This window comes from Nesoenas mayeri (assembly GCF_963082525.1).
Source record: "Nesoenas mayeri genome assembly, chromosome: 6".
Taxonomy (NCBI): Eukaryota; Metazoa; Chordata; class Aves; order Columbiformes; family Columbidae; genus Nesoenas; species Nesoenas mayeri.
The window spans coordinates 26,545,089-26,571,961 of NC_137545.1; the positions used below are offsets into that span (position 1 = coordinate 26,545,089).

The window sequence follows — 26,873 nt, forward strand, 5'->3', positions numbered from 1 at the left end:
AAAATATTAATGCTAATTATCAAGTACTAGGACTAAAACCTGTTCAAATGTAAAAAGCTCTAAGCCACCCTTTATTGTTAATTTAAACTACTCAGTAAAACCCTCCACTTTTTAATTTGAGCCCAATAAATCCAGAAAACGTGCAAACTTTATCAGAATGCAATGTTTCAACTAAACATAAATTTATATTGTATTGAGAAAGCCACTAAGCATATTCAGGCTAAAAATGAAGTCACTGAGATTTGTGTGATTAGGTTTTCCCCTTTCCTTTCTAAGCTGTAACAGATTTAAGCAATCCTTCATAGCAGACCAGAAGGAAAGGGAAATAATCTTCTGTACTCTTAGTTTTAGGGAAAGTTTAACCTTTTCTCACTCTATGCTTCATATTAATTTAAGCTTTTCTATGAAACTATTTTTACTAATTATTAATGCTAGAAAGGTACATGAACAAAATAGCTATTTTTTAATAGCATGTAACATATCCATAAAACTGCTCCTGTTACATTTTGGCAAAAGAGTCATTTATGTGCTGTGTTTGATTACTCTCTCTAGTAAACAATTCATCTGGGAAAGTCAACCATCCATTTATGTTACTAGTGAACAAGTCTCTCCTAATTTTGGCAAATTGGCATTCAGTTACTGTGACAATTTTACAAGAATCTGAATTAAGAGGTTCACTATTGTAAGTTAAATGTGGACATTTTATAATAGAAATGAAAAATGAGGGCACACGTCTTCCTATTTACTTCAAGAAAAACATAATAACGTAAGTGGATATTGAGAAAAAAATCCTAGCATTACACCAATTTCCCCAGCCAGATTAAGGCGTTAATCCCGCAAGTCTACACTCATAAATATAATCATGACTTTGGGCCTACTCAGGCAACAATTAATTGGGGAAAAAAAAAAAAAAGGTGTTTAAAATCACTCTCAAAGGTAATATTGAAGCATAACAAGCAATAATGTGAGTTACAGTACTGAGTGACTTAGAGTTTCATTTTACCTCGCCAAAGGACAATTAAAAATGTGCTTATCTGACAAACACTTTCAGTCATGAATTCTCGTTACAATGTCTTAATTCTTAAATTCTTAGCATATCTATTGAACAAAATAAACCAAGTGTATGCAAAACCAGGGATCCATTGAATTCTCATGCATTAAGACTGTACTTTAAAGTGGGAATACAGATGCCGAAGAAAATCTTCCTTAGATGTTATAGATGGTGGTAGAACTTCTCGACAGAATTCACATATTCCACACTGATTCAGTTCAGAGTCTGTATAAGGTTGTGCCAGCAAATCATTGTCTCGAGGCTGCCAAACAAGCTAAAGGAAACAGAAAATGATTACTGCTGTGGTTTACATTATGCTGTGGTTTATATTTATATAACAAAATATCTGCCTCTTTAAAGTAGGTGTCTTTTGCACCTGTCTGGCCAGAGACATTAACTAGAGAGTTCTCATTTAAGAAAAGCAAGACAGGACTTTTATGCCTTGGTATTTATTAATGATAAATACCGCTATGAGCAAAAGTCTGTACTATCTGATCTGTGTCCGATCACATTTAGGCTTTTCTCTAACTTTGCCTTTCAGTATTTTACCGTAGGAGCCCCAGTTCATAATAGCCACCTAACAGAAATGAGAAAACACATTTTTACCTTTGAATAAAATGTTTCTTGTAAAGAGTTAATAAACATATTTGTATTGTTATTGACACATAACTAGTTTTCAGTTTACTTACAAAATGAGTAGAACCATGTCATATGGCTAAAGTTACTTATTTGCTCTGACTGCCTTTTAGTGTAAATGTGTTTCTAATAATCTGCTTTGGAATTCCTTCTGCCATGACAGCATCAAACTGAAAGGCAACATCTGAATATCTATCCCTGAATTCAGGCAATTCTGTGAACTACGCTAAATTTGGTTCAGTAGCTACACTGCTTTTGGTGCCTGAGCTAGTTAGTTTAAAGCCAGCAAGTCTGTGTACATGACACAGGAGTTCAAGGGACTTCAGCCTGATACATACTTTAAGTCAGAGTGTACACTATTTAGCGTCATGCCAACTAGGAATCAAAAAGTCTATCAGTTTTCAAAGTAAAGTTAAAAAATAAGTTTAATTACTTTAGTATTAGCATCATAAGATAAAATACATCTTTATGTTATATGGCCGGGACGTTTAGGTTTTGAGTAAACTGAAAACTAAATGCATAGTGCTGTGACTTCAAAGTAGACAGAACATCAGCAAGCTGGCATGAGCTCTATGTGGGGATGGAACCTATAAGAGGAGAACGCCCTACAGGTTTTTTTTTGCTCAGTTTTCTTCTCTCGTGCTTCGCTCACACATGGAAAGACAAGCAAGAATACTTTAGAAAGTAGTTTATTCAGAAGTTTTAATTTTTGTTTTCTATCGATATCCAAGTAAGTTTTAATTTTCAGCTCTAATTCAAATTTCATCATGCCAAACCATTAGAATCTGTTGTTTATTCCTCCCATGGTAACTCACAGTATAACTAACCTGGCTTTCATGGTGGTTAATCCTTCTTTTTAAACCAGCTAAACTTTGGGAGTCAATTTCCTGTCCATTCCCTATTTAAACAGTGTTTAGCTTATCAGACAGCAATAGCAGATTTACTGTCTTTCATTATGGTCAGCAATCCATATAATTAAATTGACTAATTAGTAATTAAGCGCAATCACACCACTTTTTTTGAGCTCAAAGAGTTTACTTATTGTATGTTGCTGGTGTAAATTGCATATTAAATCTATCTAGACACTGACACACTTAAACATCCCTACAAAATGTCTTTAGAATTACTTGTTTCTCATATCTTGTTATGAGAAGCACCATTAAAATAAAAAAAAAAAAAAAAAAAAGAAAAGATAAAATAGTACTGTAAAAACGCCACAAAGGACATAGTAAGATTTCTAACCTTGGAAGCACAAGGGGAACCCTTCTTTGAGTGTTAAGTGTCCCTTTCTTTCTTTGAGTGTTAAGCATGTACCTAATGTGCTTTTCAGAATAGGGATATATTTGAGCAGATGTTCCATTTCAAAAACATTAACATTCAGATTAAGATCAATAGACTATCAATTTGCTTTTAAAATCATGAACATTCTTAGACATATTTTGGTGGAAACAACCCCCTCAAACTGTAAATACTGATAAACACACACATCTACATGCAAGTCTTACTTAAATGTAGTCTGTAAAATCCTAGGTCCACTAATATCCATGTTTATTTTAATCTGCTGCTCTTTTCAGTCACTTTTTTTTTTTTTAAGTTACATCCTAAGAAAACACTACTGAGTTTTCACATTTAGTATCCACATAGAAGGAAAGATCTAAATTTATTACAGCAACTGAGAACAGTTCCAAGAACTTACTGTTGCCAAATCTATTGCATTTATGGGGTTTTCCATTTTATAAGTTAACATATGTAGTAAATACTTGAAAGTTTTATCTACATTAGGAAAAAAAATCAGGTATATAATTCCTCCCTACTGGAGGTTCAGCAGTGGCAGGGATGATGGAAGTCATAAGCACTGTAACTACCTCTTAGGAAGGTAGTAAAAAAACGAAGAAGTTTATACATAAATTTTGCTAAGCTTAATATAGTCAAAATGGCATGTATGCATGTAACTATTTAAAAACATTAGTATTTTAATATACATATATATTATCTGCAAATCAACAGTCAGGAAAAAACTCTCCATCTGAGTCCAATCCACCAGGAAAAATACTTAGAAACCTCTTTTGTAGGCAACTGAATAAAGGTGACTGATGTTTAAATGTATTGATATACACAGATGTATATTTAATGGATTCTAAATTAATACTGTCTTGTTTCAAACAAGCTTCTGGATAAAATATAATACTTTAATCAATGTCCTCTATGTTCTACAGTGCTATTGTAGGTATGACTTAGAAATACTGAAACAGTTCACCATTGCCTTTCTTTTCTTCAAGTGTTAGCATTAGCATTATTACATTTTCTCTATAAAGTAGATGTTTATATTTTAAATAATAGCTCAAAATTAATCTCATTTTGCAGAAATACCAAGGATCAAAACAAAGGCTTATTGCTATTTAACTGCTATTCTTCTCTACTTTTTGAGCTGCATACTCCTCTATCAATTTATCATCAACATACCAGCTGTTTCACTTGCTGTAATATGCAATGCAGGGTGCCATCTATTGAAAAATGAATACACAGACTAACTAGTAAGAGAACAAGCTGAAGAGGCAATACAGAAAAAGAGGATGGAGTGAATGCTTCACAGCTCCACAGGAATTCTACCAGTGATAAAATAATTGGTTTAATTTGTTTAACTCAGCTACAACTTTAACTGAGAATCCAATGAAAATAAAAACACAACAAAAAACTGTGATTAGTAGGTTGATGAAGAATTGAGATCTCCTACATTACAAATACATATTTAAAATACATTTTGAAAGATCAGGCTTATAGTTTCAATTATGAAGAACAACAAATTTAACATGCTTTAAACTCTTCATCCAAAACTGGTCTGCACTAGAAAATTAAACTAGACTGGGTATGTTTTAGGAGAAAACATCAAAATGATCATGTCCTAAAAACACTTTGCAAATGCTAGTTCTGCATGTCATGCAGTGGCCAAATTGAGAGGTAAAGCTCTTCTGCTGCATGTACCTTGTCATTTGCAAAGAAAAGAAAATGACATCAATGTAAATAGTAAAAGTATGCCAAATCCACCCTCACAGAATTCCTAAATATCACTATTTGCTTATTCTTGATAAGGTGTCCTCTTACAAGGTGTAAGAAAAGCCATAGAAATGTAAAGGTCCATAATAATTTTGCCAGCAACTTCGGTTGAGACAGTGTGTTACAGAAAAGCAGCAAAGTATTCAGAGCTGTGATTGTCAGAACCTGTTGAAATGTTTTTCTGCTTTAAAGCAACTGGGCCTTGCTTTCAGAAGCTCCTATGGACTTCAAGTAGCTATAACCAAAATTCAAGCTGAAAGTACCTACATAAACATAAAAGTCAGTATTTTAGTGAACTTCCCTTTGTTTGAAAAAATGAAATTGCTTTCCACTTTGACTGCTTAAACCGAGAGGAAAAAAAATAAAGTTTTCTTAGAGAGGAGGAATAGGGTGCTTTTTATATATCAGATCAAGATAAAAAGTAGATATTTTTTCCACAGGGTTTATTTGTTCAGCTTTTTACTCAGTCCATTTCTCATATTCTCTGTTGTACATTAACAACAATTAAAAGAATTATGTGCCCTCTTCAACTGAGATCAAGGGTAGAAATAAAGCAATCGAGGGGGCAACTTCTGATTAATGACAGCTTTGAAATAGATATAGAAGCAATTAATATATAAATGAACTTAAATTAATGCAAACATATCCAGTGCTTACACCTGCTTTAATTTCTGCCCTTTAACTGGAAAAGTAACTTGTACACATCCTTCAGTATCAGGAAGAACTGACAAGAGATATTGTCTTAAAAAAAACAGACTGATGAGATACCTGACAGAATATATTAATCCTGTCTCAAATATATATGCAAAGTGGTTGTCTGAATCATTACAATTTTTTGAAATGTATTTATAAAAAGATACCTGATGAGGACCTCTGACGGTTGTCCCAGCAGCTTCTAAAGAATTAAAAATTACTTCAGGTGTACCCGGGTTTGTGTGCTTAGGTACAAATGTGAAACTCGTGTCTGTTGTTTTGAAACATGTTTTGTCATGGGTATTTTCTACGGGCATGTTTGCATGATTTGGGGGGTTTGTTTTGTCAACAGTAGTTAAGCTTTGTAAAGCTGAGGTCATGAGATCAACTCCATGAGCTTCAAATGAGTTAGGTTCCAATTTACTGAGGTTAACAGCACAGTCTCTGTGCTCCAGGTTAAAATGACAATCTTGAAGCATGTTTTCAGCTATACTGGTACAAGGAACTGTTGGTTTTTCCTGAGTGCTCTGCAAGAAAGCAGAGTCATTGTCTGTAGGTGGAAGCTTGACATTAAATTTAGAAAGTGATTCTACAGAGTTGTTGTCCTCATCTTGGCCCACTCCTCTTGGTGTGATAGATGTGATGCATGATGCACCTCTATTTATATCCTTTATAACCCGAGTCTTAAAAAGCTCTTCTGCTTGTTCATCAGTTTTATCAGTGCACTGTATTGGCATGGAAAACTGTATTTCTGTGAAAAAAAAAATGAAGAAGTCATTAAACTGAAGTATAGTTATTAAAGGTGGTGGTTTTTTTTTTTTTTTTTCTTTCCTTGAGAGATTTTTCGTCTTCCTTCTTGGCTTTTTAACTTTTATTTTTTCTCTCTGAAATCGGTTTGAGGCATAGTTCTTTCTGTCCTAATAATTCCATTTGTCTTTGATTTATAGCTATAAACATTTTCATTTTATTGAAAAGCATGTTGTCCGATACTCTTAAAACATGCTTGCACATATTTACTGAAGTGTTCCGGCAGAAACAGAAGCTGGAACCAAAACCATTTCACACAGTGCCAAGAACATGCTAGGCACCATGAGCATGATTTTAGAAGGTATTCAGGTACCAAATTCCTGTTGGTTTCCAAATTAGGTAAATATTTAAACTGAGTAAGTAGTCATAAGCAGGACCATATTTTCCCTTTGTTTTGAGAATTCCCCTTTAAGTTTTGGCACTTTATTAGAAAAAAAAGTAGTAATACTCATGGTTACTCCTAATCAGGGGAGAGAATAACTTCAGGACATACTAATTGTACAGCAGCCTTCTGACATAACTCAGATATTGTAGTAATGTGGGCCACAGAAGTAACAGAAAACAAGCAGATTAAATCTATATCATGTATAGCTTTTCACACAGTTGAGTTAGGCACTTATTTATGGAAAACAAATCAATTCTGAAATAAGTTGCTACACACTCATACCCCAAAATTCCTACCCCCAAATAATACAGTTTAGTTGTGTACAATCAGAACAGAACAATACAGTTCAGACACAGCAATTTGAAGCAACAAGCTATATATCAGCACTTAATGTAACTAACGTCAGTAACGGTATAACCTCAATTAGAAGCAAGTGCTGAAATCAGCGTCTTTTGATTCATGTAAGTTTGGCAGGTGTTTTTTGAAATCAGTTAAGAGTCTGATTCTATTAAGAAAAGCTAGCAGGGAAAACCCATAGTAGCTGACATTATATTAAACGTAAGCATTAGCAGAACTGGACATTCAGGACCTCCAGTTGCAGCAAAAATCAAACCTTTCTTTTGTTTTCAAGAAGTATTGGATTAAGGTCTTGTCCCATATGATGGAACAGTATTCACGAATCTGCACAAGGGAGTCTAGAAAATAAGTCCTCTGACTCTCCTCAGTCCAGCAATTTTCCTCTAACAGATACAGGGCTGGAGACATTCATAACAGACATCTTTTGAACTGACAGCTAAATTAAAAGCAAGCAAATGCTGTCATTCACACAGTGTGATGGGATATCACATGTAGTAAGTGCCTGCCTCTCACTCCAAGGGACAAAACAATTACAAGAGCCATTGATGTGATGACTATCTTTTATAGCATGTGGTTTGGAGCATTCATCATAGAATGCCAAAACTGGCGGTGTGTTTTCTTGGTGAAATACTGAGCACCATGTGAACAGACTTGAAAAAGGCAGATGGTAAACAGTGGAAATACTTCTATGTATGTGTAATTTACAGTATTTTCAAATATAAAGCAAAGCTTTCAAACAGTTGAATCACAATAAGAGCTTAAGTATGATATTACCAGTTTCAGGTTCTGGCTTTATCTTAAATGCACTCAGTTGGTCTGTTTGTTCTCTGGCTAGCATACATATTCGATGACACTCTTCTTTCATGTGCTGGAAAACAGTCTCCAGATTATCCCTGGAAGACCAAAATCGTAAATTAAACAGTCAACCAATCCAGCTTGTTGTGACCTTTAATCCAGTCACACCCACGAACCAGAGAAAAACAATAGTGTAAGCTACTTGGATACCTTGCTTCTCAACATATGTATATGTATTTTTGTTCTCTTCAGTAAAAGCAAGCAGAAGAGGGAAAAGAAAATGTTGTCAAAGAGCTGCTTAGTCATATTATACACACATATATTTGAGCTTAGGGTCTGACCCTTCAAGAAGCACTCCCCTCCCCCCCAAAAAAATCTAGCTTTTATATTTCTTTCAGTTCTCTCACGTATTTTGTGGAATAGCTTCTCTTTCACAAGGGTCGTGTTACCATCTCATTCTCGGAAAAATAATATGCTGCTGCTGTGAACGTTAATTTTCTGTGTTTCATACTTTGCAGGAGAAGGAAGACACAAGCATTTGTTACTGCTCCTTCCTTCCCTGTCTACCTGATGTTTTGGAGAGGGGTTTGTGAATCCATTCCTTCTCTTTTTGAGAGTCACATGACTTTTCCTTCTATTTTTGACAGATATTTTTATTTATATCTTTTCCAGAGTATCATATGGACATCCGATATTTAGTTATCTGCACTGAGAATGGTAAAAATATTTCTTCATACTGGCGTGAGCTTGATTTGCCCAAAGGCACTATGTTATTCAGTTACTGATGCATCAATAAAATTCCATTGTGAAATTTTAATAAACTTGCTGAGCAATTTATATTTCTAAGCACAATATAATGGATTTTATGAAATGAACTTCAGAGATGAAAAAGTGAAGTTGGTGGCAAGCTGGATTTGTGTTCTCTTTTGCATCTTTCTATCAAAAGAGCTCAAAAGGGATTTTTCTTTAATCCAGTGAATTGTTTTCCTTTTTATTGCTTATTCATATAGCAATCAGGAGTGTCACGAGCTGTGTTCCTATTTCTGCTGTGCTGTGTCTATTTGTATCTTATTTGAAAACGAATCTACAGAAGGAGTTAACATTGCTACTGTTAACACATTCTGACCATTTTTCAGGGTTTTTTATAAACAACAAAGTAAAAATGACTCTTAACACAAGTTTCTAATTGGAGCCTTAAAATATACATATGATTAGATGAATCAATCTTAATTTGCTAGACATTTGTGATACTATAATCTTACTAGTGTAAGATTACCAGTAATCTTACCAGTCACATACCTCTTTCCAAGAAAACAGTAAAGTAAGGGAGCTATTTGAAAGGAGGGAGACAGAAGACAGATGAAGGTTTTTCATTTTTCAGATATAAATCAGTAAAGACAAGAAAGTCTTTATCACACTACGGTATTATTTCCTATCATAAAGGAGTAGTAAGTCAGACTAAAGATCCACATAGTTCACCTAGCCTATGTCTGAGAGTGGCCAAAAGCTGATGCCTAGGCAAGACTATAAGATGACAGCAAGAGTTTATGATATTTTTCCCTAATATTCTCCTAGCCTCACCTTAGAGAGAATCTTCTACTTTACCTCAGTAAATTTGTTGAAAGTGTTATTACTGCCCTATCCTGTGAAAAATGCAAGCCTAACACTGTGGTCAATGTTATTCCCAAAACACTGGCAGAAGAGGGAATACTTGCTTACAAAATATACTGCTTTTGGTCCCTTGGTCATAGCAAGGGCTGGCTGACTTCAGCTTACAGATAACTTGGTTTCAAACTCTCTCATTTAGGATGGATCAGGCCAAGAATTACTTCTTTGTGCTGACTATCAGACCTCCTCCTGACAGCACAGCAGGCTCCTCTGCTGTGCTGCCATCAGTTAATCCATTACGGTTGTACATTCCTGCTCTGAAGAGAGTTAATGCAACAGAGTTAATGCTTATCCTAAACCTAGCATTAACATCCACTGCTGTTTCCCACAGAGTTTAACCTCCTGCTGAACCAAGTGGCTATTTTGCTTCCTCCCAACTTATCCCAAAATACTTGCAAAGCCTCAGCCACGATTCCACATAGTTGCTGGCTTTATTACCTTCCCACACCAGCTCTGTGACCTATGCTGCCATTTTTAAAGGTACTGTGTAGAAAAGAGGGAAATAGCTGGTCTTATTTAATAGCAGAAAAGACAAAAGCAAATTAAACAAATGCTGCAAAAGCATTTACCTTTCAAGCATAGGTGAAATATCAGACATTCCTAGAGATAATTCATACTTATCTGGAACAACTTTCTTACTTTTCACCTTGAAGTAAAATATGAAAATATTTATCACACGTTAGTATATTAATTTTGCTCTTCAGGTTAACATGAATACAAACATAATGGGATCCTTCATTTAGTCCTTCTGGAAGCTCTCAGAACATTCAGAAAATGACCAAACCACTTTTTTACTGTTTGTGTGAAATTCCTGTTTTCAGTTTAACTTAGCAACTCATTGTGGATTCCTCTGCTTGTACTCCCTTGAAAGGAAACTGGTTCTAAGAATATTGCTTGACTGTAATTCTATTTCAGTCCTGTATAAGGTAAGATTATGTGTTGTATATAAGGTTGTCAGTGAGGTGTCCAGCTATTTTAGCTCTAAAAAATAAATTTATTCACTGAAATTTCAATGAACACATCACAAGCTAATATGTAAAGAGTTCTAGCTGGTTTTTAAAGAAGTTATTAACTTTGACTACCACCTTGTGGTTCACTCTAGTATTACATAATTTTAAATCTGCCAAACATGAAAAGTTTTTTGTTTTGTTTTGTTTTTTTTATAATAACCAGTCATTAAGCTGCACTTCTACTAGCTCTACATTACCAGATGGCCTGGGTAGTTCATGTGCTCCAAATCAGACACAGAGTTTGATCATATCTCTGCCAAATCAGATTACTTTAATGATACATTGTTTATAATCACAGACCAATAGCCTACATTTTACCTCACACTGAAGTGTAACTGCAGCTCCTATAGACACATTTGAGCTGCCTTATACCTTGCAACATGGGTTACAAACGCTTGCCATTTTAAGTTAAGCAATGCTTGGGAAATCTAATAGCAACAAGTTACGTGTTGCTGTTCTCCTACTCTTACGTCCATTCACTTTAAATTAGCTAGCTAAAATGTGTTGATGTGGTTAGGTTCACACTGGTGGCTGCACTCTAGCTATCCCACAAGGACGGAATAGCACTCTGGATGCTATTCAATAACAAAAATAGAGTGGCGTGAAAGTGGAAAAAGTGAACTCAATTTTGGTAAAAACTTCCAACTGAAAATTATAAAACAGAAATGATAATCTAGAGTTTTCACAAATATGAAAATTGTAATGACATAATTAACACAAAAAGCAAACAATAAGTACTTAATAGTTTGGTGTTCCCCATGCGGTTCGTATACTTTAACGATTTCCTAGTAATCACATAACGCTGACATTTAAAACCAGTTTCTTAGAATAATTAGTATAAACATATTTGAAAGAACTAATAATTTATAAAAGTTTTTTTCTTTATTTTACCTATATTTCGTTTCTTATCTTACCTCCCTTTTATACGTTGGGATCTCTGTACCCTTCTGTGCTTCACTTAATTCTTTCAATTTGCTTTTCAGAGTTCTTATTTTATCTTCTTGGTTGGAAATAATAGATATAAGCTTCCTTTCCTTTTGATTGTTTTTGTCCTCAAGTTGCTTCAACTTCATGCTCTCACTTTCTAACTGTTCCTAAAAAATAATTTTAGAAACACCAGTACAATTAATACAACTGAGGCTTGTGGAATATCACAATTCAGCAGTCTGGAATATGCTAAATTAAGCTTTTTTAACATAAGTAAGGGCCAGTCTTATTTATTGCATTATTAATTTTAAACTGGTAGTAAGGATCTTCTACCATTTACATAGATGTAACTCATCACAGTTGATTAGTCAAAACAACTGTATGTTCTGAATTTATGAAAGTCATATTGCTGTTTATAAAAAATAAAGATGCTTTCTTGGTTCACTTACTATATAAGTCACATTACCTTTTTATGTATTTTAACAAAATAGTATTTAATGAATCTCAATCCATCTTAAACAATTTGAAGAAGCTGATATTCTGCAGCTAACTTAATTTTCAAGCAGACCCAAGAAGAGAATTATAGAATCACAGAATATCTCAAATTGGAAGGGACCCATAAGGATCACCAAGTCCAACTCTCTGCTCCTCACAAGACTACCTAAAACTAAACCACATAACTAAGAACGTCATCCAGATGCTCCTTAAACTCTGGCAGGCTTGGTGCTCTAACCACTTCCCTGGGGAGCCTGTTCCAGCGCCCGACCCACCCTTCAGTGAAGAACCTTTTCCTAATGTCCAGTCTGAACTTCCCCAATGCAGCTTCACTGCATTTCCTCATGTCCTACTGCTGCTCATCAGAGAGGGGAGATTAGCATCTGTTCCTCTGCTGCCTCCCTTGAGGAAGTTGTAGACTGTGATGAGGTCACCCCTCAGCCTTCTCTTCTTCATAAGTCTTGCCCTGAGACATTTCACCATCTTGGTTGCCCTTCTCTGGACACACTCTAATAGTTCATTGTCCTTATATTGAGGTGCCCAGAACCGCACACATTACTCGAGGTGGGGCCACACCACTGCAGTGTAGAGTGAGATAATCGCCTCCCTTGCCTGCTGGCAATGCAGTGCTTGATGCACCCTAGGACACAGTTGGCCCTTTTGGCTGTCAGGCCACACTGTTGACTCATATTTGGCTTGCCGTCAGCCCAAATTCCCAGATCTCCTTTCCTGGGGCTCCTCACCAGCCTCTCGTGCCCCAATTCATATGTATAAACAGGATTACAATGCAAATATTGCAATGCTATAAAGATTTGTGAAACAAAAAGCAGTAGCTGACCCCACTTTAACTATCCATCTGGTAATTCATGGAATTTTTATGTATGTGGGCTTTTTGGTGGAATTAAGAAGAATACAGCAAACATTTTTTTTTTTAATATGGACAAAGATAGTCCTTGGATAACTTCCAAGAAACAACCCATGGTTAAAAACTGTGGCTATGAAAACCTTACACTTGTCAGCTTACAAAATCTATACAAACATTGATCTTAAACTGTACCAAGTGTCACAAAAAGTGGTCTGAGGCTCCATGTCTGTCTGTATAAGAGAAATAAGCCCAAAGGGTTAAGTCAATAAAAAGTAATGTAAGTGAAATGCAGAAACGTAGTTTGTAGACAGGTAGGGCAAAGTTAAGAGGAAAGAAGCAAATAAGTGCTTTTTCAAGAAGATTTTATTTACAAATGGGACCTACATAGAGTGAGGTTGTGCATTTGGAGATTAGGTAGGTAGGGGCTACTCTACTTGACAGTGACAGCCATGTAGGGATTGGTCCACAGCGGTCCACAGACACACCGGATGGTTAAGGAATGAAGATCCATCAGTACATACTTGTCATTCTTGTGCACCATCAGGATATCACACCAGGATAAACACTGGAGAGACGATTACACTCTTCGGGATCTTTCAATAATATAGCCCTTCATAGCTTACAGTTTCTAATACTGACTAAATTAGGGTGTTTGCAATAATGTGGCAACATTTATAAACTGGCTGAAGTTTTTAAAGCTAATGCCATGACAAGTAAGTATGTCACATAGGTCATACCTGCTCAGTTAAGTTCTTGGCCACACAATGGATCTTTTAAGCGTGCTGGTATTAAGAGCCAACAAAGAGGTTACACCTATATTATGAAAAGATCAATATATTTTGTTTTGGAGAGGCTTTGTAAGATCAGAGGATAATTCAAGTTGGAAGGGGCCTCAAGCACTCTCTAGCTCCTAATCAAAGTATGTCTGATCAGCTTACTCAGTTTAGCCTTGAATTCTGCAAGGATGGAGACTGCACAAACTCTCTGGGCAACTTTTTCCAATGCCTGGGAGCCCTCATGGCGAAAAGTTTTCCCTGATGTCCAGTCTGAACCTTTCATGTTTCAACTGCCCATTGTCTCTCATCCTCTTGCCATGTACCACCGTTAAGGGGCTGGCTCCATCTGCCCGGTAACCTCAACATAGGTATTGAGGAGCTATTAACTTGCCTTGAAGCCATCTCCATGCTGGACAAGTCCAGAACTCACTCTAGTTTACCAATGTCTTTCCTGTACTGGAGATCCCCAAACTGGCTGTGGTATTCTGGATGCAGTCCAATGAACACCGAATAGAGGGAGATCCTTGCTACCCTGAGCGTGCTAGCTGTGCTCCTGTTAATACACTCCAGGAAACTGTTTCCCTTCTTTTCTGCCAGGACACAGAGCTGGCTCATGTTCAGCTTGCTGTCTAACAAGACCCCATTTCCTTTCCAGCAGAGCTACTCCACAGCCCATCAGCCCCCAGACTGTACTGCTGCAAAGGCAGGTCCTTTTATTTTTCCCTGAAGTGTGCTATAATGCCCTGACTCAGTGACTTCCTAGGATAAGCAAACGGTCAGATGGTTTCAAGGAAAAATACTATGATGAACTACTATAACTGGTCTCAGGAAATGTTAACTGTAACTTATAACAGTTTAACCACAAACTCTTCTTTGTTATTGGGTAAAGTTAGCTTAGACAGATGAAACAATAAGAAGAAAGGCTATCAATACCAGAATTTATTTTATCAGGTAGCAAGTCCTAATTAATCGTACTGCATACATCATACCAGCAGCAAAGAACAGCTAAATGCATAAAATTGTTAGCTAGCATAAAATCATGAGGTACAGCTTTCTTTGCATCAAAGACAGGGAACAAAGTGACACTAAAGAAGTGGTATTGACTGGAACACACAACTCTACAAGACTGCTGCAGCAGCTGCTCTTAATACTTAAGTCATTTTAGCACCATAATTTTGAGCATAAAGATGACTACCAGACATCTGCCATCCCTCTGCTTATGTCCTGCATGAAAAAAGACCTAAACATTTATTGCAGGATGAACAGTCCTGTATGCCATATGCATCATTCATTCCCGACACACAGTGTCCTCCCCTTTTTCATGGCACAAGAAATTCTGATCAAAACTCACATGGTGTTTAATACTGAGGTTCTTGACCCAGGAAAATATGAACATGAGCATGTTTTCTTGTCACAGGTATTAACTTTAGCATCATGATTTATGGAGTTTACAAGGATTCTGACTCTATACTAAAAATAGCATGCAGAAGACTTTACTTGACATTGTCTAATCTTGCTTACTAAGGTTTTCTGTTTGCTGGGCAGCTTTGGCTCTGAAACAGTAACTGGATCCACATTCTTCCTAGTTAATAAAGTTTAGTCAGGCTATATTAAAAAACAGGCAGTAATTTAGGTCCATTTTGTCTCCTCAAGCAGGGGACTTAAAAAATCTGGTAATCTTGTGTATAGCTTGATACTGACCATCAACCCAATGTGGTCCTCTCATCTCTTTCAGTGAAGATGAATGTGAACAAAAAAAAAAATAACACACTGGCAACAGAATTTGACAACAGTGGGTAAAACACACAAGTATGGCCACATTCTAGAAAACAGAGAAAAGCTAACCCCTCCCTCACTTTAAACCTCTGAAATTTAAGCTCTGACCATGCACCTATTACAATCAATCCAGAATTTCTATAACTTTACTGCAGGACAGGATATAGTCCACTCAGAAATCCCACTTGACTTAGCAAAAGATAGTTTCAATAGGTACTGATAAATCCAGGCACCTCCAGCCAATGGAGAGATTGAGTTTCAAGGAAGGACAGGAAGAAACAGCAACATTTAACTTAAAGATCATAATGATAATTTATTATCTGGAACTGTACATTTTGCAAGCCTGAAATTTTTGGTCACGAAGTAGAATAAAGCAGTTAATGCAATAGACAACAATGGATGTAGACAGAATTTATTTGGTTTAGAGCAGAATATGGATAGAGTATGATTAGAAAACTACAGGCTTTGAAACAGAATAATTGAGCTTCCAAATTTGAATAGCTGAAAAGCCAATACTTTATTGAATTAGATGCAAGACAACTATACGGGGTCAGTGACGGGATGATAGATTTTTGGTCTAACAGATGTCAAAATAGGACATCTATGGAAGAGAACAAGAAAACAGGAGGCACTCATGATACATATTTTAATAAATTCCCAGACCTTCTTAGTAATAGTTTCTATTTACCACAACAGATTTCTCTTCTGTGAAGTTGTCCAGTTTTTCCTTGAAGCAGGACATTCTACTAGCTGATTACCTACAGGCGAAGAATCAGCTCTTTTTGGTTTTAACATGGCATCCATTTTTTTACTTTGTTTTAGTTTTACTTCGTTTATTCAGAAAGACAGAGAAATGGGAACTCTTAGGTTAACTTGATGTGGTCCGGGTGATTTGCTACTGTTCAATTTCCTCAGCTTTTTCCATACGTTCATTCCATGTAGTTTACCTTTTTATCTGTCCTAATTTGTTCCCAAAGCTTATAACCCCTATGAAATCAGAAGGATGGTGCAGAGATATCCACACACCTCTGCAGAAACCAGCCTTGGTCCAGTGAAACATATTCTCCTCAAGCTCCATGCTCTCAACACCTAGAGAGCTATTACATTTGCAATAACAGGAACACAGAGTAGGCTGAGTCAACCTGACCTTGGATGGGTTTATATCTCTACTGATCCCCTCTGAAAAGACCTTATTTGTATAGCACTATGCCTAGGTTTAAATGCAGACTGTATAGTTGATAGCTGATTGTTCACAGAGTCTATATATATATATGCGCACAGATGAAGCAAAATCCAGATGAACTACCTACTGCCGAGAGGTAATTGCAAGAAGAGACTACAAAAAAAAATGCAGATGAAGACAACTTGCATTCCATTAAGAAAATAGCCCCTGCAATAATGACTCCAGCTTCTCATGCATTGACTGTAATCATGATTCCAGCTTCTCATGCATTGCCTGTAATCTTCTGTATAGATCACATAATTTCTCAGTGTTTCCCCATATGAAAAAAATAGATAGCATACCTTCCTTTCTCCTACTCATTACATGACTAAGTTACTTAAAACAGTTGTCCTTGAGCAAGCATTTGGAAACAAGAGTATGAAATACTAGACTTGGTCAGGTGTCCGTGTGCAACCATGAGACATAATTTTTATCCAACTCAAGACAGAGAAATGCAAAAATATGCAAAGATGTTTCATCAAAGAATTAACCCTTCAGCTGGGTTGTACTCCAAACAAATGCAAATATTAGGAAAGAAATGACATCTTGTGTTTACAGATTCTAATGTAGAAAAATTATATAAAGACTTTTTAAAAAATAAAATAAGAGTGTATGAAAATCTTCGGAACAATATGTTTAAAATGTCTGCAAAAGCTTAGTCTCAAATGAGATTTCTTCCAAATAATTAAGCGAGCATCAGTAATCCAATGAAATTATTTTTAAATTAACACTTTTGATAAAAAATGCATTTCTGTGAATTTAGCATAATTAGTTTATAGCTCAGATTTAGGAAACAAATCCTAAGATTAATTATTTTAATTATGCCTGATTCCTTTTAAGTGTCTTTTTACAACACCTACGGGGTCCCTGATAAGAAGATTCATATTAAAAAATAAGAGATTTTATGTTACAAGACAGTTCTCAAAAAACACGGTAGGATGACTTAGGATAAGAACAATGCAACTTCATGCACCTCTGTCACTGTTTTTGGTCAATATGCAAAATCTATCCAATGTATTCCGCATCTATTCTGCACTATTGCTTTACTGTTATTCCTGAATGGCCTGTAGTGAAAATCTTTGTTACTTCAGTGAGGAGAGGCAGAAGAGACATTGTATTGAAACTGGATATTTTAAAAAACAAATCACCCGTGTCTCCAGAGAAATGTATATTTCACTTTCCACTCCATCACTTTCTGAGTGCACATTCTCCATTTGTTGCAAAAATATGTGAACGGGTTGCAATGTGAAAAGCTCTTGTGAGAGCAAGTCCTTTTCTGACCACTGGTTTTGGCAGGCTAAGAAATAAATACGCAAGTAGCTTCCTACTTTGCAATCTCAACTATTCTAGGGAGCTGGATGGCCAAACTGGGAAAGATCAAAGATATATGCCTAGTTCACCTAAGCAGACCGCAGCAGCACAATACTTGTGTGCTTCAGGTGAGGATCGTGTAATTAGAAGTGCAGTTCAAAGGCACCGGTAAAAATTTCACCTCTTTAGATTCTCATTGTATAATCACAGCACAAATGCGATCTTATTTTAAGTATACTGCAGGCAACCATACCTTTAAGAGTTTTTCTCTTTGCTTTGCTACATTCAGTTTTTCAGAAAGCTGGCCGAAAGATAAGTTGGAAGTTTCAATGTCTTCATGCATCAGAATGTAGGGATGTGCATTACCTTAAAAAAAAAGCAGCTGATTGTCACTGTTGCCAGTCAGCTTCTAAGTGCAAGCAAAATTAAAAAGCAGCTAGGTTCACATGAACTTCTTTATTTTCTTTGAGCAAGCCTTCATATTAAACAAGCAAGAGAAGCCCCATTCTGTGCTTAGAGACAATACAAGACTAAACCAGCAATAAAGAATGTACATGTGCTCTTAAAAATAAAAGCCAACCACTTTGCTAGTATTTATGAAAACCAGGAGTGTTAGGCTAGTGTGAATAAATATTTAATGAGCATGGCAGATTAACACATGGTTACTTTGACTCTTTTCTCTTATTTGTGCAATACAGCCAAACAGTGGAAAATTATCCATCAATGACTGTTTGATCTGAAAGAGAATTACCTGCTTATAAAGCTTAGCATCACAAGCCTCATCTAACATGACCATAGCACAACCTATAAGCTAAACTTATTAACAGATAATTGTAAAATTAGCATGTAACATTTTTGGTTTTAATTCTAGTGAACAACTTGAACCCATATTTTCATAACTTTTATTGGCTTCAGTGTAAGCAGGTTCTACATGTAAAGAAAATCTCACCATTTCCTGCAGATGATAAAGAGAAACCTCAGAAGTGCTGCATTTTAAAAATAGATTTTGAAACTGCACATTTGTGTTAAGCCTCACATTCACAGAAAAGTATGATCCTGCTCTGAGAGATGTATATTGTAAAAACTGAAGCAACAAAGTCAAAACTATTCTTCAGTGCAACACAGCATAAAATGAAATAACGTGCAAACTGGAGTACATACCTCTATTAGCATTCAGAGCAGCTAACTGTGATTTCAGTTCTGCAATAATGCTGTTTTGAAGCTCTATCTTTTCCTGCTGTTCACGTATTTTCTGTGTGTAGTTTTCTGTCTGCAAATATAATTTAATTAGCATTAATCTTATTCTGTTTTGACTAGGGGTCTCCTATTTGGCATATAAAAAGCAGCTCTGATTTTTAAAGATAATTGTAGTTGTGGACCTTTGTGTGAAAAATCAACTACAGTAACCTTTGCAAGTCCATATTTTTGAGACAGCATTGATTAGAAAAAGCATTGTAGGAAATAAATCCCAATTTTCAGTAACTGTTTCAACTGTGGCAGTTGTGAAGGACAGGATAACTTTTAAGTTAGGATTATTCATTCATAGCCATAGAAAACATCAGGTTTAAAATTACAATTTTAGTATTCTTCACAATGCCGGTCAGTTAGTTAATCTATAAAAAGATGTAATTTTATTTCCCTGTATCTTCTAACAAAGAAATTATATTAAAATGGGCTTTCCAAAGATAGATTTTAAATGGAAAACAGCAACATTGCTTGTTTCATACAAGAGGTATTTTGTAAATAACTTTAATTGCCTATGAATAGACTTTTGCCTGTTCCTTTGAATGTAGTAGACTTGTTTTTCTAACCTAGAAAGCCCAGGGGAAAAGCAAGCAATCAGCCCATTCTTCATCTAGCTATATTCCATCTCATGCTATAAACAGGCCATACAGAGCCTAATAAAACTGCTCACGTTTCACCAAAGTGTATGAACATTGTTATATAGCCAGTTAACTGAAGAAATGGTCAGGTGGCAGAGAGATGCTAATAATCCAAAACCTATTATTTCATTAGCACATGCCTAGTGTTGCAGTTACAGTGGTGCTAAAAGCAAGCAAGAAAACTTGTGAAGTCCTAACAAGGAAAATTACAGAAATGCACTTAATTTTTCTGAAATTAAGAATATTTTCTGAAATTAAGAATATTACCAAACAGGTCACAACCTGGGACAAGACTAGGTGTTGTTTTCATGTCTATTCATAGTTTATCCACAGTGCTATCTAATTCTCAAATCTTGGTCACATTTAAATTCCACACATCCCTACTGGCCAATGTGTTTGTCTGTAAAGTAGGCAGGAAAAAAAAAAATCTACATGGAAAATTTATTTTAAAAGGCCAAGTAGTAGTTGTACTATGAGAGTTTATTTAAAAAAAGAAAAAAAAAAAAGTGATCAAAGAGCAGTAAACTCCAGCAGCTATAAGAGACCTCATGAAGCGGAAAAATCACTGAGAACCAAATTGAAAATGTACAACAGCAATGTCTTGTCAACACTTCTGTACAGAGCACAGACATGACAGCTAAAACAGACAGAAGAGAAGATGCTTTTGACAGCCAGTGTGCACAAATTATTCCTTGAGTCAGATGGCAGCAACAAGTTACCAACTAGAAGATCTGCATGACAACCAACCATCCATCTGTATCAAACACCATCTGGCCGAGATGACTCTGGCTTCTGTGTGCCTGACATGGCTCCCAGCTCTAAAGACTGGCAAAACAAGTGGCCTATCGGTAACTTAAGTAGTAAACTGTTAACAACAGAGTGGTGGACAATCCAACCATGTATGAAGGCCACACAATGAATAGAGGAAGTTACCAGAGTAAAGCACTGTGCAAAGGTCGTTCAAAACCCATGAGTTGGGTTAAAAAAAAAAAAAACCCAACACCCCTAAAAACAACACAAACAAAAACCCCCCAACTAATTATAGTATAAAATCTTCTTGAAAAAATACTTTTGTTCTCTTTTGATGTGATGAAATCCAACTACTGAAAGATTAGCACAAAGATTTGAACTGGCAGTTATCCTTTATGAAAGGCTTTAGTTTTAAATTTCGGAACCAGCAAAAATGCAGATAGAAATCTTGCAAGCATTTAGTTCGCTTAACACCGATGATTTCACATACTTTTCTGGTTTTCTTCCATAGACTTTAGAAGGGTGATCTGACCTTACACTTGATGTCTTGTTTCTTGGGCAGAAATATCTTTCATGTACTGTTAGATGACCCAGGAATATTAACTTGACTGTTTTTTCTTCAAACACTCTAAGATGTTTTGCCTTTTGTTAAGTTAGTTGCAATTTCAGCACAAAATGTACTGATTTGTGCTTGTTAAGTACAGAAAACTCTATAGAGTTGCACCAGCAGTGCTGCAACAGACTATGAACAGAGACAGGCTGCACAGTGGATGACTGCACACATGATTGACTAGATACCTGTTCTGCAGTGCCTCGGCTAGTTTATTTTGCCAAGTAAGCAGATGGCATGATTGTTCCCAGATATAAGAATATTCTCTAGCAGACCTTTCCCTGCTCCCAGTTCTGTTTCCGTAACTTGACACTGAGTATGGCTCTTCTGTTCCAGCCTACCAGTTCCATGGAAGTTTCAGAAAGGCCTGTAGCATCAAAAACATTCAATCCTTCCTATAACAAAGGTTCCATTGTTAGGTAGAATATGAACAAGAAAAATAGTATTACAAAGCCCAAAACTGATAGCTTTGCAATAGACTGGCCTACATGATGAGAAGTCCTAAAATACTTTTGGCTGAAGTAATGTTTTCAACAATAGATGAGGTAAAAATTCAAAGGTGCTCCTTCTTGTTCAGAATGCCTCCTGAATCTTTCTGTTACTTCATAATTAAAGAATAATTATACAGATTATTATTTTAAAAAAATGAATACTTATTGTAATAAGTTCAAGGTAAGTTTGCTGCAAACGTTTAAACACACAAACTCTGTTGTCCTAATAGTTTGCACAGCACTTAACATATTAGTCTTTGACCTTGACATAAAATAAACTAGTAATTCATATGGCATATCTTCCTACTAACACAAAAAATATTTATTTTAAGCTATTTAGATTAATAATTTTAAAAGTAATTTTTAATAAAGCAAATTAAATTTCAATAAGTACTTCATTAAAGCTAGGCAAATTTTATATACATCTTTGCTGTTTCATTAATCCTTCAAACCACACAACTCTTTTCTCACCTTTAAAAACTACAAAAAACCTAAAGGTTGAAAACCTGAAAACCACCTACTAGATTCACAGCCTAATGCATTATTTGGCAGTGTACTGGCCTGGTTTCATAATGGCAACTTCCATCTTTAACAGATGCACTGAAGTGCCTATAGCTAAAGTGAAACTGAAATCCACGGGTACCGCAATCCTCCGTGGGAAGGATGGCTTTAAAGATACAATTCGGAACCTAACACATACTTTTTGCTGTAGTTCTTTCACAGCATGGTCCCTATCCATGCATGCTTGTCGATAGGCTTCATAAGCTTTGTTAAGCTGCTCTCCAATGTTTTTATCCATAATTCCCAATGTTGTTTCATCACTCAAAAGATGATCAAGTTAACAGACCTGAAAAGTAATAAGAAGGAAAAAGAGAGAGTTCTAAGAGACAGAAGTATGTAACTAAAACCATATACAATATTATTTGTACTAATATCAAGTTCAAGTAATATGTGCAGTATATCTGAGCAATAACTCACATAATAGTTTGAACTATAGCTCTGCTCACCTCAACATTTAATTTTCTGTCCAGGGATAGATTTAAACAAAAGCCAAATAAAAGCAGGTTAACTCTGAATAAAATTCTGGATGCACAGAATGTGTAAATGTATATGTAGTTACAGTGTTTGAGGACTGAGACTTAAAATTTGTGCAGATCACCGGTTATCTGATTTGATGACATTTCTAACAGTTTAATGTTTAGTCAATTGTGAAATAACAGCATTAAAAACCAAAATAAAACTCAGCTTTTGGCATTAGCAATAAAAAGATAAAAGTTCAACAACATTAGGTCACATGGACCTATCCTATTCTGTGCCATATTTGAAAATGGCAACACAAGCAACACTGCAAGGTGAATTAAAACATCTTTTATCTAAAAATCAGTGATACCAACCAGAAAGAATTAGCAAAACTCAGATCTTTTCACACAATACTATCAACTTTTTACACTTCGTGAACAACTCCAATAACAATCACTGAAACTACAGCTCATGAACTTTGACACATAAGACTACAACACTATTAATTGTCACATACTTCAATTTCAAGACAGAGTGAACTTTGCAAACACAGGTACTTTGCTTCTGTAGTAATATGACACGAATTTTAATGTCTAGATTTATCATAATGTAAGTACAGTAGAGGATAGGTTAGTGAAATCTCAAAAACACTCCAAACAGTACCAGAATTAGGTAAAAACAAAACAAACAGTAATTCCTATCTCCTCTCCTGATATTTAAAGCGTGGTTACTGCACAGTATGCAGCATGGACAGCCACTATCATCTCTCACTATCTGCTGGGATTATGCATAAACCACAGCTACTCTTAAGGAAAGTGGTGCAGTCAGAGAAGAATAAGCTAGGCAAGAAGGGTATGAGGATAACTTGTCTTGGACCCTGGTCAAAATTCTAAGGATTGCAGCTTGAATCACAGGATGTTAGGGATTGGAAGGGACCTCAAAAGATCATCTAGTCCAATCCTCCTGTCGGAGCAGGAACACCTAGATGAGGGTACACAGGAATGTGTCCAGGTGTGTTTTGAATGTCTCCAGAGTAGGAGACTCCACAACCCCCCTGGACAGCCTGTTCCAGTGCTCTGTCACCCTCACTGAGAAGAAGTTTCTTCTCAAATTTAAGTGGAATCTCTTGTGTTCCAGTTTGAACCCATTACCCCTTGTCCTATCATTGGTTGTCACCGAGAAGAGCCTGATTTCATCCTCATGACACTCACCCTTTATATATTTGTAAACATTAATAAGGTCACCCCTCAGTCTCCTCCAAACTAAAGAGACTCAGCTCCCTCAGCCTTTCCTCATAAGGGAGGAAATAATCTTCATTGCCCTGCGCTGGACTCTCTCCAGCAGTTCCCTGTCCTTCTGGAACTGAGGGGCTCAGAACTGGACACAATATTCCAGGTGTGGTCTCACCAGGGCAGAGTAAAGGGGCAGGAGAACCTTTCTCGACCTACTAACCACTCCCCTTCTAATACACCCCAGGATGCCATTGGCCTTCCTGGCCACAAGGGCACAGTGCTGGCTCATGGTCATCCTGCTGTCCACCAGGACCCCCAGGCCCGTTTCCCCTACACTGCTCTCTAATAGGTCATTCCCCAACTTGAAGATTTTGTTCATGTTTTTTTGCTCTTGAATATTTTCCATATCATAGAGCCTGAACACAGAAATGTGCTTTGACTTTCGTAGAAGGTGCAACAGACTGTTCAATTGATATTGCAATTCTTGTCCTGCAAAATTTATTTTAATGATGTGTGTGTATGTGAAAAGCAATTGTATGTCAACTCTGGCATGGCTGTACTTCATTAGTGGTGAAATGAATTCTTTAGCAGCTTGGAATCATTTAGGGATCCTTTGATACAACAAATATTATTGAAATCCAAGTTTATGAGTTTTGTGTGAAATGCCTAAATTGTTTCATATGAATGAAGGGTTCTGCTGGTACCAAAAGTAATTGATCCAACAGGCAGAATTGTAGCAGTGCATCTGATTTTCTACTTCATAGGGAAAAATAAGGAGAATAGTAGCTAATGTACTGGTAGCTCCCTAAAATCCAGACTCCATGCAATAAGAAAGGCACAATAAGAGTCACTTTAAGATGGAACTGTAACTACAAGAATTGGTGTTACATTCCCCCACTAATTTCTGCTTCCACCTCACCCTTCCCTTTCTTCCAGCACAAGCAGCCTTACTGTAATCTGTATCAACAAACCAGTTCAGTTTAAAACTAAATGCTAAAGGTATTTTTGCTGTGCTAGTTTTAATGCAGATCAGTTCCACAGAGCACTTCAAATGGCATGAGAACACAAGGAAGCCAGCATAGGAGAAGAATGCAAATGTCAGCAAAATGCAGACAGAACTCCTGTGTTCAATGGCAGCATTAGTTCAAAAGTGTAACATGAAATCACAGTTATGTAGCAGTGATGCAAGTTCCACTGCCACAGAAAAGGATACTCCTGCCTTCCCCTATCTCTGGCCATGTATTTTTCCTACCTACTTGTATCAATATTAGCATTTCTATCATACACAGTGGAGTATACCAAAGTAGATTCTTACTTCCTCAAAAAAGCAATAACAAACCCCCTAAAACCAACCCCAACATTTAAACTGCAGCTAGCTCATTGTGAGGCTGCTGCAGCACTACTGCAAACACAAGGAGGCAGTGGGAACATGAGACTAGCCGTGGGCAGGACTGCAGCAGTCTAGATTTAGATTGGATTAAACTACTCTGTAGTTACACCCTGAACTGCCAGCTGCTGGAATATATAACTGCTTCTTATGTTATCCATCTCGCATCCAGAACTCCCTGCAGTTAGAAAAACTGGCTCCTTTTCCAGCTTCTCCTCCATAGGCATCAATATTTATCGGGGAATTTGCCAACTGTTCTTGTCATTTATTCTTCTCGCAACATTAAGAGCAAAAAACCCTACACACCTCAGCAGCCCTAAAATAATAAAAAAACCCCAACCACCAAAACAAATATCCTCACTATTATAATCAGGCTTAGTTATGCTGTATCTGTACAGCAACTGGAACACATTCAGCCCAAAGTTGACAATCCTGATCTTTAGCAACCAACATTCTAGATGTTCATTAGATCCTAAAGACTCTCCCAATTATTAACAGTAATATGTAGTCAGAACAGAAGCAGCAATACAAAATGTTGCATTTATTCTAACAGGGACAGAGCCAGAGAGAGATTAGCTCCAGAATTTGTCTGATGAGGGGGTCCTGCAAATGTGAGTACCTGTGAGTGTTGTGCTCCTGAAGCTTTGGCAAGGAGAACTAAAATTTCATCTTTGAGTAAAGACCTGAACACTGGCAAACAACTGAGTATAGCAAAAGTTGTAAGACAAACCTTTAAGGAAACAAACCAAATGAAACCTCTAGATCAGGCGTGTCAAACTAATTTTCATCAGGTGCCACATCAGCCCCGCGGTTGCCTTCAAAGGGCTGAATGTAATTTTAGCACTATAAATGTAGGAATAATTACATTTATACAGTCCTAAAATTACATTTGGCCCTTTGAGGGCAAGTGTGAGTCTGATGTGGCCCCTGGTGAAAATGAGTTCGACACCCCTGCTCTTAAAATACTTGCTTCAAATGAGTAACATTTTGCCGCTATAGGTGGGAAAAAAACAGCAGCAGTAATATGAACTTCCTGTGAGACAAATGCCAAAAAAGCCCCAGCGCAAAGACTTGCAGCATACTGCTGTGTTTATCCTGAATTCCCAGCTCTGCAGATCAATAAAGAGGCACCTTTTGAATATTAATAGCGCCTCAGAAAACACCTTAAATTCTGAAAAACTTTTAGCTAATCATGTGTATATACACATTCATCCATAATAAACATGCCTACCTCTCATGGGTTCATATAAGGACATAGATGCCATCCAGAAGCAAGTACTTTACACATTTCTGCTTTCAAAATAGCTTCATGGAAATATTTTCTAAGTTATGCTGCCATCATCTTGGGAACTGGAAACCTGTTGAGGTAATAATTTGTGAGAGACTGAAAGCTCACTGCACTTGCGTTTTTTCCGTTTTTCCTTTTTTCTAATGGACAAAGTTCCTCCTTTTGCCCGACTACGGGAAGAGTCGGAAACGCAGCAGGAGTCCCTGAAGCCACAGCAGCGCTACAGCCCTGCGCTCAGGGAAAAGACGGCGATTACGGGAGAGCTGGGGATTCACACCCGCGCAGTTTCTGTCCCACACACAGCGCACCTCTTGCTGCTCCTCCGCTCGCCGCCGCCGGCGATCGTCATCCGCGAGCAACCCCGCCGCCCTGGCTGCCGCGGCC

The 26,873-nt window shown here is 36.7% G+C and overlaps 1 protein-coding gene across 1 annotated transcript; it reads right to left on the minus strand.

The window, feature by feature from the left end:
• On the minus strand, positions 1–26,873 carry TANK (TRAF family member associated NFKB activator). The gene is made up of 10 exons (XM_080346307.1): positions 26,798–26,873; positions 26,433–26,559; positions 22,263–22,409; positions 18,990–19,098; positions 18,082–18,194; positions 11,371–11,550; positions 10,016–10,092; positions 7,758–7,876; positions 5,602–6,185; positions 1–1,325 (listed from the first exon to the last, which is right to left on the minus strand). The coding sequence occupies exons 3-10, from the start codon at positions 22,359–22,361 to the stop codon at positions 1,158–1,160; spliced, it is 1,449 nt and encodes a 482-aa protein (XP_080202433.1). The 5' UTR covers positions 22,362–22,409; positions 26,433–26,559; positions 26,798–26,873; the 3' UTR covers positions 1–1,157.

Bases quoted from the DNA above. Each gene is read 5' to 3' on its own strand.
- TANK (XM_080346307.1), bottom strand. From the start codon at position 22,361: ATGGATAAAAACATTGGAGAGCAGCTTAACAAAGCTTATGAAGCCTAT. The intron at 19,099-22,262 runs GTATGTGTTAGG...TTATATTTGCAG, and splicing joins TGAAAGAACTACAGCAAAAA to ACAGAAAACTACACACAGAA. The intron at 11,551-18,081 runs GTATGGTTGCCT...ATTATTTTTTAG, and splicing joins AAAGAGAAAAACTCTTAAAG to GAACAGTTAGAAAGTGAGAG.